The sequence below is a fragment of the Pseudonaja textilis genome, unplaced genomic scaffold, assembly GCF_049901715.1.
Source record: "Pseudonaja textilis isolate UNSWEBS1 unplaced genomic scaffold, rPseTex1.2 PTEXSCF20, whole genome shotgun sequence".
Lineage (NCBI taxonomy): Eukaryota > Metazoa > Chordata > Lepidosauria > Squamata > Elapidae > Pseudonaja > Pseudonaja textilis.
In genome coordinates this window covers 1,450,962-1,469,039 of record NW_028262864.1, presented here as the reverse complement: position 1 = coordinate 1,469,039, position 18,078 = coordinate 1,450,962, and the positions used below count along the sequence as shown (strand labels likewise).

The window sequence follows — 18,078 nt, the reverse complement described above, 5'->3', positions numbered from 1 at the left end:
CCAAATGTTCTGGTTTCAGGACCCCTTTACATTCTTAAAAATGCTAGAGGACCCCAAAGAGCTTTAGTTTGTGGGTTGCATCCACTGGTATGTACTTTATCAGAAATTAAAGCAGAAGTTTAGAACTATTTATTTGACTTTGCAGACCCCTTGAAAGGGTCTGGAGGACACCCAGGGGTCCCGAGATCACACTTTGAAAACTGCTGTTCTAAAACAATGTTTAATCTGGCAGTTCAAAAAGAAACTAAGCAGAGAACAAAAGTAACATGTGCAAAGTTTAGTGTTTATGTATTTTTAGTATTAGCTGTCCCCCGCCCTTTAGCATAGAGTTCAGTCCTGGCAGAATCTGTAGATGATGGACTAATGTTTTGGGTGGTTCTTGTGTACGTGAGTAACTAAGAGAATGTGATTACTTGAGGACAGTAAATGAATGGGATGGGTTTACTGGTCACTAGACCTTTGTGGTGTATAACTCAGGTTTTGCAAAATTTTGTCACTGGTGTACACTTTAATATCTGTACCATTTCTGATTTTTTTAATTAAAAATGTCTCTAATCCTCAAGATAGTGGAGAAAATGAGTGTGTCTAGAGCAGGGCTTTGAAACTCGTGGCCAAGATGCGTCACACGCTGGCCACGCCCACACCTGCTTTAGCAAAGGGAAAAGGTCACAATACATCATGTGACAACATCGTGACGATGCGAGTTTGACACCACTGGTCTAGAGGAAGAGCAAAAGTGAAATTGAACCAAGCGGGATTTTCAGTTAAATACAGGTTGTTAATAATGCACCACAGGGCTCTATTGTTGTGGTTTATTCCTTTAATACACAAGCAATACTATCGTGCTCTTACACTCTTTCCATTTGCCAACCAGTTGCTTGGGGTTGGAAAGAAAATGGGGCTTCTTCAAAAGGCTTATAATTTTGGAAATAGAATAAGAAATAAAGATATATGTACAATGCATTTCATTTGCATATACCTGGATTTGATTGAAGGTCCACAGGAAAGCTAGTGGATAGTAAAAACAAAAATCTTAAAAGAAAAAAGGGCCCTTAAGTCAAGATCACCAGCCAGCGTATGGGAGCAGCAGGCCAGGAAATTACTCTCCATCGCCTCCCTTCCTGTCCCTTCTTTTTCCCCAGATCAAACTGCCAGTCCCCAAAGGTTTGGAGGGATCTAATTTGGAGGCTCCTACCCCATCTCACCAGTCCACCCAAGAGAGCAGCTTGGATAGCAACCAGACAAGAGAGACGATCAAACAGAAGATCAAGGAGGTGGAAGACAAGCAGCCTGAGATGAAGTCAGGGTTCATGGCGTCCTTCCTGGACTTCCTGAAGTCAGGCAAGCGCCAGACACTGCCTTCATCTGCCACCTCCTTGGCAGCTACAGTTGGGATCTCCAATGCAGCAGCTCCTGTGGACTGTTCTGCAGGCAGCCCATCCAAGACATCTCACCCCCCATTGTCTATATCCTCGTCCTCCCAGCCCCCAGCCCCCTTTAGTATGGTACCCCCAATGCTGCCTGGTGGTTTGGATGGACCAGAAGGAGATCCACCTGGGCTTGTTATGAGCTGTACCAGCCCCTGCAAACGGCTTGACGAGGAGCTGAAGCGTAACCTGGAGATGTTGCCCTCATTCTCATCCGATGAGGAAGACTCTGTAAGCAAGAACCAGGACCTGCAGAAGAGCATCTCCTCAGCCATCTCAGCGCTCTATGATCCCACTGATCGTAGGGATGGAGAACTCAGTGGTGAGTACCAGGACCACCTCTTCTGATCATGATATAATCTTTAATTTTTGTGACTTCTGTCTCTACCACTACATGATAGTGTTAATGGTTTAATATTTCCTTTTAACAATAAGTCAGCAATGTTTCTAAGATTTGACCCACATCGTACAATCACCATGACATCTTGGGCAGAAATTATTTTATTTACTCACAGGACTTATACGGCTGCTTATTCTCATACATTCTCTCTAGGCAGCTCACAACAATCCTTAAAACATAGTTAAAAACAAAGGTACCCTTCCCCCAAGCAAATGGCAGCCTTAGAAGTATTCAGCCTTTCAAACAAAATATTTTGGATTTAATTTGGGGAAGCTAGGAGGCCTTTAGGATACAGCAGAGGTCACAGTTCTGCTATTGCTATATTCTTTATTCCTACTTGTAATATGTTTTGCATCCTTAATGTAAAATTGTGAACATCTTTCTGTAGTGCTTAAGAGCTCCCCTCTTTTCTAAATAGATTGCCTTAATATTATAGTTCACCTAATTGAATCAGAATATACACATGCTCTTTCTTGTAAACTTTCTTACCCTTTTCCACCCAGCATTCATTTTAGATTTTAGATCTAGATCATTTACAGTACTGTACCAATAGAAGAGAATATATGTAGCTTAGGGTTGAATGGTGGAGTTCTTGGTGCTCTCTGAGTTTGTTTGTTTGCTTGCACGCATTTCATTACCAGACTAGGTAACATCTTCAGTGCTAGAGCAAACCCCACTCCCCTTTAGCACTGAAAATGTTACCTAGTCTGGTAACTAAACATCTGCAAGCAAACAACCAAGCTCAGAGAACACCAAGGACTCCACAGTTACAGCACTGTATCCAGCTCAAGATGTCTTGGGTGATGTCCTCAGAGTCCCTCCAAAATTGTTGGCAGATTGCAACTATTAATGTTGCAGGAGAAAATGATGAAAGTGATGGAAATAATTATCCTATTTTACTGATTTTGATTGCCAATATTTGTTGTCTTAGACATACTCACCTTTTGTAGAGTGTTCCCTTCCTTGTCACTCAAGGGCTGAGTGCAGCCCTTGACTTATTTAAAGATTTATAGTACTGATATAAAATTATGAAAAGCTGTGCTCTTCATTCAGAGAAGTATGCTTGCTTACTCACAGGTCGTTAACACTTTTGGGGAAACTTTTCATTATATTTTACTTGTGGAAAATATTTTTAAAGTGCTGTTTTTCTCATTAAATTAATACCATAGTGGCATGATGGCGAACCTATGGCACGCGTGCTGGAAGTGGCACACAGAGCCACTTCTGTCAGCAGGCGAGATTTCACCCGGAAGACCCCCACTGTGCATGTGTGCGTGCCCCCTGCCCTGATTGTCGGGTATCTGCCACGGATGTGTGGGGGGAGATGCGTGTGTGTGAGATGTGCACATGCGTGACGTGGGGGGGTTGCATGCGCATGCCACAGGCATGTGATACAGGGAGCACACGCATATGCAGGGGGCGGGGGAGTCGTGCGTGCATTGCATCATGGGTGCAGGCATGCAACCATGTGCACTTTTGTCACACAACGTGAAAAAGGTTAGCCGTCAATGGCTTAGTGAATATACACTGTGTGCACAATTATTAGGCAAGTGAGTATTTTGACCATATCATAATTTTTATGCATATTTTCCACCTCCAAGCTGTATAAACTTTTTTTAAAAAAATAATTTTTAATTGTTTTTTATATACAGGTGAAACTCGAAAAATTAGAATATCATGCAAAAGTTCATTTATTTCAGTAATGCAACTTAAAAGGTGAAACTAATATATGGGATAGACTCATTACATGCAAAGCAAGATAGTTCAAGCCGTGATGTGTCATAATTGTGATGATGATGGCTTACAGCTCATGAAAACCCCAAATCCACAATCTCAGAAAATTAGAATATTACATGCAATCAATAAAACAAGGATTGTACATAGAACAGCATTGGACCTCTGAAAAGTATAAGCATGCATATGTACTCAGTACTTGGTTTGGGCCCCTTTTGCAGCAATGACTGCCTCAATGCGGCGTGGCGTGGAAGCTATCAGCCTGTGGCACTGCTGAGGTGTTATGGAAGACCAGGATGCTTCAATAGCGGCCTTCCGCTCTTCTGCATTGTTCGGTCTCATGTCTCTCATCTTTCTCTTGGCAATGTCCCATTGATTCTCTATGGGGTTCAGGTCAGGTGAGTTTGCTGGCCAATCAAGCACAGTAATCCCACGGTCATTGAACCAGGTTTTGGTGCTTTTGGCAGTGTGGGCAGGTGCCAAGTCCTGCTGGAAAATGAAGTCAGCATCCCCATAAAGCTCGTCTGTGGAAGGAAGCATGAAGTGCTCCAAAATCTCCTGGTAGACGGCTGCGTTGACCCTGGACTTAATGAAGCACAGTGGACCAACACCAGCAGATGACATGGCTCCCCAAATCAACACAGACTGTGGAAATTTCACACTGGACTTCAAGCATCTTGCAGTCTGTGCCTGAGCAACAGACCAGTTCTGTTTTTCTTTAGCCCAGGTAAGACGCTTCTGACATTTTTTGTTGTTCAGGAGCGGCTTGACAAGAGGAATACGACATTTGAAGCCCATGTCCAGGATCTGTCTGTGTGGTGGCTCTTGATGCACTTACTCCAGCCTCAGTCCACTCCTTGTGAAAGTCCCCAACACTTTTGAATGGCCTTTTCCTGACAATCCTGCAGTCATCCCTGCTGCTTGTGCACCTTTTTCTTCCACTTTTCCCTTCCACATAACTTTCTATTAATGTGCTTTGATACAGCAAAGGGGGTCAATGATGGTTTTCTGCACAACTGTCAGATCAGCAGTCTGTTCCATGATTGTGATTCTTACTGAACCAGACTGAGAGACCATTTAAAGGCTCAGGAACCCTTTGCAGGTGTTACAGCTTAATTAGCTGATTAGAGTGGGACACTTTGAGCCTAGAATATTGAACCTTTTCACAATATTCTAATTTTCTGAGATTGTGGATTTGGGGGTTTCATGAGCTGTAAGCCATAATCATCTCAATTATGGCTCATTACTGCTTGAACTATCTTGCTTTGCATGTAATGAGTCTATCTCATATATTAGGTTCACCTTTTAAGTTGCATTACTGAAATGAATGAACTTTTGCACGATATTCTAATTTTTCGAGTTTCCCCTTTACAACTAATCATTCCATTTCAATCGTGTGTCGACTTGGGTACATATTTCAATTATTTAAACATTATAAATGATATTCTTATCAAATCTAACAAATCAATTTTCCCATATATATTCCCATATACATAATAATGTCACACATAACTTTGCTTAAATTTCTCTAATTGCTCTGTAAATACGTCAAATCTTTTTTAGGTTGTTCTATTCTCTATCTATTCATAAAACATATTCCATACCCTGTAATATTCAGTTTCTTCTTTTTCTTTAATTTCTAGTGTCAGTCTATTCATTTCTGCACATTCAAATATTTTTTCAATTATTTTTCCCTCTATCGGTATTTTATCGCTCTTCCAATTTTGGGCAAATACAATCCTAGCCGCTGTTAAGACATGTATAATTAAGTAAATCTTTTCTTTACTATAACCTTCTGGTACCATTCTTAATAGGAATATTTCAGGTTTCAAATCTATATGTTGTTTAATCGTTTTTTCCAACCATGTGTGCGTTTTAGTCCAGTACCTTTTAGCCTCTGTGCAAGTCCACCACATATGATAATATGTTCCTGGTCTTTGGTGACATTTCCAATATTTTGTTGATTTATCTTCAAACATTTTTGCTAGTCTTGCTGGTGCTAAGTGCCATCTATAAAACATCTTATACAAGTTCTCCTTATATGCTGTTGATATTGTCAATTTATAGTTCCTATCCCATAGTTTCTGCCATTTTTCCAATTCTGTAACATATCCAAAAAATTTTGCCCATGCAATCATCGTTTCTTTAACTTGTTCTTCTTCCAGTTTGACATCCAGTAAATAGCAATATATCTTTTAATCAATTTATCCTCTCTTCCTGTTAATATTTTATCTAATTCTGTTAACTCTTTATCAATCCCTTCATCTTTAATATTTTTTCATACCTTGTTTGTATCTGCAAATATGAGTACCATTCTATATCTAATCCTTGTTCATTCAATTCTTGTTTTGTTTTGAGCTCACCCTTTTCATTTAAAATATCTTTATATCTAGTAACATTCCCCATTTTACAAACATTTAGATATGCAAGTGCTTCTGTTGTTGATAACCAGACTGGTACCTTCATATAATGTTGTTTCTTCCCACATACGTAATAATGCATCTCTAACCATGTGTCTCTGAAAGTACCCATGTGCTTTCCCTTTTCTATACCATAAGAACGCATGCCACCCCAGGGCTTCCGGGTTGAGCCCTCCTAGCTGACGGACTGTAGATCACGATCATCCGCGGCTATGGCTCCTGCTCTTTCATCGGAGAGCCCCAATCATTGCGATTAGGGGCTGAAGCTGCCTCGGAGGGGTGGTGGAGAAAGGGGAAGCCACCAGTCAGGTTGAGGGGAGTCACATCTCCCCCCGCGGGCTTGGCAATTTTTCCCCCCGAAGATGACTGAAGCGGTGGTCTAAAATGGCCACCCCGAAGAGGAGGACTCAGCTGGACTAAGTTTGTGCAGGAGTGAAGAAAGAGGTGGATAGCATGTGAGCCGGTGTCAGCTTTGGAATCCCTATTAAAAGCTGCCACACTGCTACGAAGGATGGAAGGGGGGTTGTTATTTGAGTAATTTTCAGTAGACATAATAGATACTTAAGACTGTCAAGGTCATTTTCTATGGCTCAGCAAGAATTATAGGTGAAGGGTGATTAGTTTCGGAATTCCACAGACATGCCAAGTTTCTGTTTTTAATAAAGCACTTTGAGAATATGCTTGTCTCGGAGTTACTGATTGAAACAGACAATTTCTGGAACCCTGACAATATTCCGAAACTAAGGTTCCTCCCAGACTTCCCACAATACTCAATCAACACCCACCCCTTTTCTCCCACATCATAAATCATGTGAACCAATCACCCTTCAACTATAATTCTTGCTGTTCCATAGAAAATGACCTTGACAGTCTTACGTATCTATTATGTCTACTGAAAATTTCTCAAATAACAACAACCCCCGTCACGACCACGCAACACAAGCAACCAACGGGGCTCTGATGATGGTAGCGATCCAGAAGGGTGGCAATTCCGATACACCAGCAAAGATCCTGGAGAGTACACACGAAGAACATACTCATGGGGAGCCGTTTTGTTGCGGACATGTTGATGTGAATGTAGCTAATGGTGGATTAATTAACCTACGAGGATTGACTACAATGACTATGATTGGATAATGAGGGGTAATAACAGATAATACCGGGTAATAATGGGAAGTCTCTATAAATACAGCGTTCTGTTAAACTCAGGTTAGAGCTGACTTTATTTATATTGCTTGACTGTGTTCTTGGTGTCCTTGCACGAGAGGGAATTAAAACCTTTCATTTTCCAAACATCAAGGAGCTTTGGTTTTCCTTTATCCAAGCAGTTGACCCAACGGGCGGTTGAGACCCCCCTTCCATCCTTTGTACCTGTGTGGCAGCTTTTAATAGGGATTCCAAAGCTGACAGGATCTGAGAGAAGCGTACTACAAAGTCTGTATAAAAGAAGGAGATGAATGGAAAACAGCCTTCAACTGCCCTTTAGGTAGTTTCCAATTCTGAGTCATGCCTTTTGGACTCCAAGGGCCCCCCCCCCGCAGTATTTATGCAACTCATGAACAAGGTGTTACATCTGCACTTGTACAAGGGGATCCTAGTCTACCTGAGTGACATCCTTATATTCAGTGAAACAATCGAAGAACATGTTAAATTGGTCAGACAAGTGCTGAAAAACCTTCTAGCCACCAAGTTACACGTAAAACTATCAAAATGCGAATTCCACAAGGAGTCGTTGGATTACCTGGGTGACCGAATATCCAACCAGGGAATTGAAATGGACCCAGAAAAAGTGAAAGCCGTACTGGATTGGCAACCCCCCAAAACACGCAAGCAACTTCAAAGTTTTTTGGGTTTTGCCAACTTTTATAGACAATTCATTCCTTCTTTTGCTGAGGTCGCTCTCCCTTTGATGGATTTGTTAAAAACGGGGCCCTCCCCCCTCAAACCAAAACCCAGCCAACCCCTTGCTTGGACAATGGACTGTCAGAAAGCTTTTGAAACTCTAAAATGCCTTTTTGCAGCTGAACCCATTCTTCAACACCCAGACCCGACCAAACCTTTTATAGTCCAAGCTGATGCTAGTGATGTGGCAGTAGCAGCCGTTCTGCTACAAAAGGACTCTCAGAACCAACTGATGCCTTGCGCATATGTGTCCAAAAAACTAATGGACACAGAGTGAAGATGGGCGGTCTGGGAGAAAGAAGCATTTGCAGTAAGATGGGCTTTGTTGACTTGGAGGCAATTCCTAGAAGGGGTGAAGGAGCCGTTTGAGGTATGGACTGATCACAAAAACCTCGAAGCGCTAAAGACACCTCGGAAACTATCCCCTAAACAAGTCCGCTGGGCTCAATACTTCAAATGATTCAACTTCAACCTGAAATATATCCCCGGAGGGAAAAACATATTGGCAGATGCCCTGTCCAGGAAACCCCAGTTTGACAGTCACCGAGAGGAAATAGTACAGTCTTTAATATCAGAACCTCAATCGGCAGGCCAAGTAACCACTCGAGGCCAAGCCAACTGCTACCCCAACTGCCTGGAAGACAAACTGACCACAGAATTGAAAGCAGCCCTATAGACTGATCCCTGGTTTGTGAAACATCAACCCGAATTAACAATCAATGAAGGACTGGCTTGGAAAGGGACTAAACTTTATGTATCCACAACCCTAAGACTAATGGTACTAAAACGTAGCCACGACTCGCAACTGGGGGGACATTTCGGGTTGTTAAAAACCCTACATTTAGTCAGAAGACAGTTCTGGTGGCCAAAAATGAAACCTGACAACAAGGACTATATAAAAAGTTGCTCAATTTGTGCCACAATGAAACACAGAACTGGAAAACCTCCCGGTCTCCTCTAACAAGTAGCTGAACCAACACAGCCATGGGAAGAAATCGCAATGGACTTTATCGTAGAATTACCTGAGAGTGGAGGGAATACAATCATTTGGACTGTTATTGACTTATTCTCTAAGCAGGCCCACTTTACAGCCTATAAAGGACTTCCATCTGCAAAAAAGCTTGCAAAACTGTTCGTGAAGCATATTTATAGACTGCATGGAGTACCTCGTAGAATAATATCAGACAGAGGGGCACAATTTACCGCAAAATTTTGGAGGGAGTTTTTAAAGTCTATTGGGTCCTCCCAAGGGTTATCCTCAGCATTCCATCCGGCCTGCAATGGAGCAGCAGAGAGGGCGAACATCATGGTGGAACAATACATTAGATGCTATATAAATTATCAACAGGAAAACTGGGCTGAATTATTACCATTTGCAGAGGTTGCTTATAATAATGCAGTACATAGCAGCACAGGGTTGACTCCATTCCAAATCAACACTGACCGATGGCAGAATTACCTAGAGAAACTCCTACATCCATGTCCCTAACAGAACGGATGAACTAATTAAAAAAAGGTTGGGAGAACACGAAAAAAGCTTTGACTGAAGCTGCAAAAGATTACAAAAAGCAAGCAGACAAACATAGATCCCTCCAACCACCATTTAAAGTAGGAGACAAAGTATATTTGTCAACCAAATATCTTAGACTGAAACTTTCTAGTAAGAAGTTGGGACCTAAATTCTTAGGTCCATTCCCGATTTCGAAAATAATCCGGTCACAGTCCAACTAACTCTTCCCCGGCTTTTAGGAAAAATTCACCCAGTGTTCCATAGTAGTTTATTAAAACCAGCTAGTACATCAATGATAAGACCAATACCAATCGCTCCACCAAACCCTTTAATCATACAGGGTGAAACACATTATGAAATCAAAAAAAATCCTCGATTCTAGATTACACCGAGGACAATTACAATATCTGGTCTTATGGAAGGGTTACCCTGTATCAGATGCTACTTGGGTCAAAAGTTGGGAAGTACACGCAGATAGATTGGTTAAGCAGTTTCATGAGGAATTTCCTAACAAACGGAAAGGTCCTCCTGGAGTGGGGAGAGGGTTAAAATATACCATTAACCCCTGTTTGTATTTGTTTCTTATATGATTTTAGGAGGCAAATTTTCCAAGGGGGGGACGCCTGTCAGCTTTGGAATCCCTATTAAAAGCTGCCACACAGCTACGAAGGATGGAAGGGGGGTTATTTGAGTAATTTTCAGTAGACATAATAGATACATAAGACTGTCAAGGTCATTTTCTATGGCTCAGCAAGAATTATAGTTGAAGGGTGATTGGTTCACATGATTTATGATGTGGGAGAAAAGGGGTGGGTGTTGATTGAGTATTGTGGGAAGTCTGGGAGGAACCTTAGTTTCGGAATTCCACAGACATGCCAAGTTTCTGTTTTTAATAAAGCACTTTGAGAATATGCTTGTCTCGGAGTTACTGTCATGCCCCTGGTGGAGTCTGACTCTGAGGAAGAGGAGGAACAGCCAACAGGGAGTGGGAATGTGGCTCCAGAGGTGGTGGAGCAGGCTGGGGAAGGGCAGAGTCCGGCTGAGCAGTCAGAGGAGGATCCAGGCCCATCCCCTATCCATCCTAGGTCACGCAGGGAGGAGAGGATCAGGGAAAAGCGAGGTCTACTCAAGAGGAGACTACCATGACCCTCATGGTTTGCAGCTGGGAGCTATGTATATAAGTTTTTCAGCTACATAGTTAGAATTGCTGGAGTCAATTAGTGTTTACCTTGAAAGAGGCTTATCTTTGTTGGCGTTCTTCCCATGGACTTTTCTCGGTTATTTGCCTGGAGTTTATGATTAGTTACCTCAGCTTGCTTCAGAACTCTCATCAATGCGGTTTGTTTTGGTTTTCTGTTAGCCTCATTATTTACTTTTGTGACTTTAAACTGTGCCTAATAAAACAGTGAAGTTAAGTTGAAGCCATTACCGGACTTTAATGTACATTTTGGGTTATTTTGAGAGACTACGGGTCATCACATTTTGACTCCAGCCACCCCTTCAACTTATTTTTGCTTTTTGTGGGGTGACCATGGATCAGCTCAGAGCAGAGATTGCCCAATTAAGCCAGCAAGTGGCTCTTTTGACTGCACAGGTGGCACAAATGCAAGCTGCCCGGCCATGCCAAAAATGCCCAGTGACAGTGCCACATAAATTTGATGGTTCGCTGGCCCAATTTCCAGCATTTTGGGGGCAGTGGCAGCTTTACATGAGCCTTCGGCCTGAGGACTTTCCCACCGATCGGGATAAGGTGGGGTTTTTGATTAGTTTGTTGTCAGGCTCTGCAGCATGTTGGGCGACACCCCTGCTGACCCAGCCCAACCAGGTGTTGGACAATTATGCCGAGTTTTGCCATCAGTTTCAGGCCATGTTTGAGGACCCTGTTCGAAGCCAAACAGCAAACAGACGTTTGAGAGAGTTGAAGCAGGGGCGTGGCTCACTCATGGATTATATTGCTAGTTTTCGGGTGGTTGCTCAGGATGTACAATGGAATGAGGCAGCACTATTAGACCAGTTCCAGGAGGGTTTGTCGTTGGAGCTCCTGGGTGAGTTTGCGCGCACTGAACGCCCTCACACCCTTCAGAAGCTCATGCATTTGTGTCTTCGTATCAATGCTAGACTTCAGCAGAGACAGGTGTGACGACAGACAGAGACCGTATCTGTTTCCAGCAAGATGGTGCCCTTGGTGGAAGTGCCTTTGGAGGAACCAATGCAGTTGGGGGCTGGCCGCCCTCACCTGACTCAATTAGAAAAGAATAAACATTGTCGTGGTGGTTTATGTCTCTATTGTGGCAATCGAGGCCATTTTGCGGCCAAGTGTCCGGTTAAGACATCCACAGCAGTGACACCTGCGGTGGCGGGAAATGAGCATCACTCGGCCTACGGGGGTCTGCAGGTCGGGGTGTAAAGTCCATAGGCCCGCCATCTTCACCAACCTTGCCACCCTTGCCACCTTTGACATCTTTGACATCACCACCACAGTTGCTATTGGTGAAGCATCTTGTGCTGCCAGCAAGTGTGTTCGTGCCTGGTGTGGGAGTGGTGGAGATCCCAGCTTTGGTCGACTCAGGGGCCACAGCCAATTTCATGGATGCTCATTTTGTCAAGCAGTGGTTCATTTCTCAGCAACAGGTATCCCCACCAGTAATGGTGGAGACGATTGATGGTTGGCCCCTTCGTTCAGGACCTGTGGTTGCTGCAACCAAACCCCTTTGCATGCGTATTGGGCAGCATGTGGAGGAAACCGTGTTTTACGTTGCAGCGGTGCCTCATTTTCCGGTGGTGCTGGGTTTGGAGTGGTTACAGGCCCACAATCCACAGATTGTCTGGTCATCTGGAGCTGTGCAGTTCCTTGATAGGAAGTATGCCAACCATTGCTTACGCTCCTATGCAGGGGGTGTGGCTACGCCCGTGGACCTGGATCTACCTGCGGAGTTGGACTTTGCTGATGTGTTTGGGGAGAAGGAGGCGGATCAGTTGCCTCCGCATTGGGCGTATGACTGTCCAATCGACTTGTTGCCTGATGCAAAATTGCCGGTGGGTCGGATATATTCCCTGTCGGAACCGGAGTTGGCTGTGTTGCGGGATTTTATTGACAAGAACCTCCGGAAAGGGTTTATCCGGCCTTCTACCTCCCCATTGGCTGCACCGGTGCTTTTTGTGAAAAAGAAATCAGGGGAGCTACGTTTGTTTTGTGATTTTCACAAGTTGAATGCAATCACAGTGAGGAATTGGTACCCGCTTCCCCTCATCCCTGAACTGATTGAATGGCTTCGTCAAGCTAAGATCTTTACGAAGTTGGACTTGCGTGGGGCCTACAGTCTGGTTTGCATTTGTGCAGGGGATGAGTGGAAAACAGCTTTCCAGATGAGGTACGGGCATTTTGAGTATACCGTGATGCCTTTTGGATTAACCAATGCCCCAGCTGTGTTCATGCATTTCATGCACGATGTTTTCCGTGATTTGTTGGATCAATTCATGGTCATTTATTTAGATGACATTTTAATTTACTCAAACTCCCTGCAGGAACACTGGCAACATGTGCAGCTGGTGTTGCAACATTTGCGTGATAACCATCTGTTTGCTAAACGTGAGAAGTGGCAGTTTGCATAAACCACGATTGACTTCTTGGGACATCGTATTTCACCTGCTGGGGTGGAAATGGACCCGCAAAAAAATACAATCGTTGCAGGCGTGGGAACCTCCACAGCAGGCTAAGGATGTGCAATGACTGTTGGGGTTTGAGAACTACTACCGCACATTTATTCCCCGCTTTGCTGCTTTGACTGCTCCCCTTTCTAATCTGCTCAAGAAGGGGGAGAAGTTCCATTGGGGTGCTGAGGAGCAGGCAGCTTTTGAGGCGTTGAAAGTCACCTTTGCTTCTGAGCCTATCCTCAAACACCCTGATCCAGGCCAGCCATTTGTGGTGGAAACAGATGCTTCCGATGTGGCTGTTGGTGCGGTGTTCTTCCAGGCCTATGCTCCCGCAGGCACCTTATTCCCGTGCGCTTATTATTCCTGGAAGTTGTCGGCTCCAGAGCGCAAGTATACAATTTGGGACAAGGAGCTATTGGCAGTTAAGGTCGCTTTTGAGACATGGCACCACCTGGAGGGGGCTCATTGCCAAATCGAGGTTCAGACGGATCATCGCAATTTGGAACACCTACGTACAGCTCGGACATTGAACCAGCCTCAGGTGAGATGGTCCTTATTCTTTGCTCGATTCGATTTCCGGGTGACGTATGTGCCAAGTGGAGGGAATCAATGTGCCGATGCCCTATATCAGAAGCCTGAGTATACCTGAAGGGAAGATAAAATCTTGCCCCGGACGGTGATTCCGTTGGAGCGGTTTGCAGCCACCAAGGAACCTGTGGACCTCTGAGTGAGGATTCAGGAGGCGCAGCGGCAGGGAAAGGAAGAAGCCGGAACAAGATACTTAACTAAATTGGATTAAAATATTTTGGCAACAAGCAGGCATAAATTAAAGCTGGACTTAAGTGTGTCAAAAAAATAAAAATAATGCGGGGCAAATATACAAACTGGAGATTTGATTGTATTGGAATATTGAGGCTCGAAAAGCCCTGAATAATAAAACGGGGAAAAGGTAAAGACTTTGCATAACAGAGAGTGCCATCTTGTGGACAAAAATTTAAATTTAAAAATAAAAGGAAAAAGATCCTGTTTCTTTATGAACTTGAGTTGATACAATGTAAAAGAAATATTGAAACAATAAAACAAGAACTCTAGAAAGCGAAAGTTGAACTAGAATAAAAGAAGAAGTAAGAAAAGATTGACTTGCAGGAGTGCAGGGTGATTTTGGTATAGACCCAGTGTTGGAATAATTGTGAATCTAGAAAGACTGAAGAAGAAAGAAGGAAAATAAAAGTTTTTGTGGATTTCAATGATTATAAGATATAAGAGTGTGCAATCACTCTTATGATATCTCTTTGGGAACTAAAAATGGAACTTAAAAATATGAAAGAATTACTACAGGAAAGAGGTGAATCACTTGACATTGTTTTAAAAGCTATTGAAATGGTGATTGAAGAACGTGAAGAAAGAATTTCAGAGAAGGAGTTAGTTCAAGGAGCAGCCATCTTAAATAGACAATTAACACAAAGAACAGGGAAAAGAAGGGGGGTTAAAAATTTGAGATTCAACAAGGTAACTAAAAAAGGGTGAAATTAGGAAAGGCAGAAGGGAGCAGCAGAAAAGGGGAAAGAAAGATACAAAGAGGGAGAGGGACACAAACTTGAAGGAGAAAAGATACGGGAAAATGAAGGGGAAGAAAGGTAATGAGAAACAGGAGCAGTAAATAAAGAAATATGGGAACTGCAAAATAATGAAAAGAAACTTTTTATTTAGGAGACATAGAGATAATGGTTAATGAATTTAAAAAGGGGGATTCCGCATGGAGATGAGGGGTGATAAGAATGTATTTGCAATTACAAAATATTTAGAAAACAGGGAAATATAGATTATCAAAAGGAGGGATGGACACTGATATCCTTAACTAGGTGAATGTATATCTTTATTCTTATCTTTAAAAGAAATGTTAATGTTTATTAAATAAATTGAAATAATTGAAATGAACTGTGAAGATGTTTAAAAAAGAGATTAATATCAGTGACCAGGATTAGTTAAATGGACTAATTATTTTTTCTTATCTTTGTTTTGAAACTATAAATAAATTCCATGAGATTAAAGGGGAAAAATACATTGTGGAACCTGTTTATTGGGAGTTAAGATGAGGGAATTAAGGTATATTTTAACCACTGAGGTGACACACTCAAATTAGTAAAAGGTTGGGGGGGAGGGGAACTTATTTTTTTTTTCTCTTGTGTAAAAGCTTGTGTTAATTTAAAACTTATAGAAAGAATATGCGATGAAATTGCAAATCTGACAGATAAAAGAACTATTTAAATGAGAAAAGAGTATTTTGGAAAAGGTAACAATAAAAGTATTTGTAATTATAAATTAGTTAATAGGGTAATATAGATTATTAAGAGGAAGGAGGGACATTGATAATTTTTATTAGGCGAATGCATATTGTTATTTTTATTTTTAAAAGAAATATTAATGTTTCAGAAATATATTTGAAATAATTGAAATGAAATGAGAGGATGTTTAGATTGAGACCAATATCAAGAGACCAGGATCAATTTGTTTGTTCTTTTCTTCTGTAAAAGTTGGAATGGAAAAGCTAATAATAGAACTAAGTAAAAATTGGATAAGATAGGAAGTTGACTGTAAAAAATGAATACATAACTATTGTCATATTTGCATGTAAAAGTGGTGACCCAGAAATATGTTGTCCACTGAAAAGAGCCTTTTTGTTTTGTAATTCATGTGAAAAACTGAATAAAACTTGCTTTGTTTTGTTGTTGTTTTTTTAAGAAAGAACGCATGCCACCCCATTTGTAAGTCATGTCCTTCCAATGTTAATAGTCTTTTGTTTCTCAGTAATATCCATTCTCTCATCCATGTTAGGGCTGTAGCCTGGTAATAGATCTCCCAATTAGGTAGGCCAAAGCCTCCTCTAGTTCGAATATCGTATAACATTTTAATATTGATCCTTTCTTTTTTTCCCTTGCCATATATATTTCAACACCATTTTATTAGTATCTTCAAAATATTTTTTTCTAACTTAACTGGAATTGTCTGAAACAGATATAGCATCATGGGCAATATATTCATTTTAATCGCGGCTACTCTTCCAGTTAGTGAAAGTTGCCTATTGCCCCATTTTGCTATCTCTGTTTTAATCTGCTGTTTCAGTTTGTAGTAGTTATCTTCTTTAATTGTTCCACATCTCGCTGTCAACTGTATTCCTAGCTATTTAACTTTTTAAACTATCTGAATATCTATGTTTTTTGTCAGTTCTTTTTTCTGTTTCTCTGTCATATTTTTCACCAATATTTTTGTTTTCCCTTTATTTATTTTTAATCCAGCCATTTCCCCATATTCCTCTGTTCTTGTTATCAACTTTGGTCCTGTTTTTAAAGGTTCTTCTGCAAACGCTTGTAGTTTGTACACCTCCTTTCTTATTTCCATCCCTTTTATCTCTTTGCCTTCCCTAATAATTCTATTCAACACTTCTAAGATTAAAATAAACAACAGTGCAGACAAGGGGCATATCTGTCTTGTTCCTTTCTTGATAAAGATTTTCCTGGTCATCTCTCCATTAACCAGTACTTTTGCATATTGTCCATAATATATAGTCTTAATCATATTTATGAATCTATCCCCAAATTCCATTCCCTCCATTTGCATCAATATAAATTGCCAGTTCACATTATCGAGTGCTTTTTGTGCGTCCAAAAATATCAATGCCATCTGCTTCTCAAGATGTGCTTCATAGTATTCCAGTGTATTTAAAACTGTTCTCATATTGTCTGTTACTTGTTTCTTAGGTAAAAACCATTTTGATCAGTATGTATAAAGTGATTTAAATATCTCTTCAGTCTTTCAGCCATTATTGACGCAAATATCTTGTAATCTGAGTTCAGCAACAATATTGGCCTATAGTTCTTCACTTGTTGTAAATCTGCATCCTCTTTTGGTATAAGTAATATACGCTTCCATCCATGACTTGGATATTTTGGCTTTAATCAAGATTTCATTTACAACTTCTAGTAATATATCGCTTAAAGTATCCTGTAGGGCTTTATACATTTCTACAGGCAGGCCATCCGGCCCTGGAGTTTTCCCATTGTTTGTCTTTGAATTGCTTCTGTTAATTCCATCATTGTTGTGGTTCGCTGGCAGCAGGTGCAGACGGCAGAGGTCTCTGATAGCGAGGACTTGGATGAGGTGCCTGCGCGTCATGCAGGGATGGGGCCAGGCCTATTGGAGAGTGGGGAGCTGCCTTCAGAGCTTGTGGAGTCTGGCAGCAGTGACACAGAGGACCCTGCGTGTGCACAGGGCTGCTTGAAGGAAAGAGCAGCTGAAGCAGCAAGGGCGATTCGGGAGTAAGGATGGAAGGTGATGGCCCCTCCCATAAGGATAAAAACCAGCCCTCGGGGATGTGTTCTTTGCAGGACACAAAGAAGTTCTTTAGACTCAAGAGTTCTCGTCGAAGCCCTGCTTACTCCAGTTTGTTTTTGAAATTTCTGTCAGTGGATATTTAATCAGTAATTAGTCTTCTGTTCTTGGCAGCCTTTCACAACCTTGAAAGGGCTTGCTTTTGATATCAGACAATTACCTTTAACTGACTCTTGGCTGGGAATGCAGAATTTCCAGCGCTGCATTAAAAAAAGTTTGTTTTTTTACACAGTTTGTGTTTGTATAATTTGAACAAGGCTTGGGTCAGAACAATCACTGTGACTTTTCCTTCCAACATTATTCTGGTTTCTTCTGGTACTTTAGGTAAATCTGTTCTCTTTAAGTATTCCTCTATTTCATCTATCTCCACTTTTTCTTCTTTATATAGTTCACTGTAGTACTTTTGAATTGTCTTTTTTATCCTCACTTCTGTAACACATATTCCCTTTATCATCCATTAGCTGAGATATCCTTTTCTTTTCTTTGTCTTTTTTTAACTTATATGCCAAACATCTACCTGATTTATTTGCATTTTTGAAAATTTTTTGCTTAGTTTGCTTAATTTTTTGTGCTAAGTCCTCTTTATCTATGATTTCCAGTTTATGTTTTGTCAAAGTCATTTTATATTGAATTTCTTTCCTT

At 41.4% G+C, this 18,078-nt stretch overlaps 1 protein-coding gene across 1 annotated transcript in view; it reads left to right on the top strand.

Moving 5' to 3' along the window:
• Window positions 1–18,078, top strand: part of LOC113452438 (proline-rich protein 12-like) — a 190,440-nt gene that overhangs the window by 66,652 nt on the left and 105,710 nt on the right. Inside the window, exon 6 of the mRNA XM_087918903.1 lies at window positions 1,143–1,749. Within this exon, the coding sequence (XP_087775029.1) occupies window positions 1,143–1,749 (607 nt within the window). The remainder of the gene's footprint in view (window positions 1–1,142; window positions 1,750–18,078) is intronic.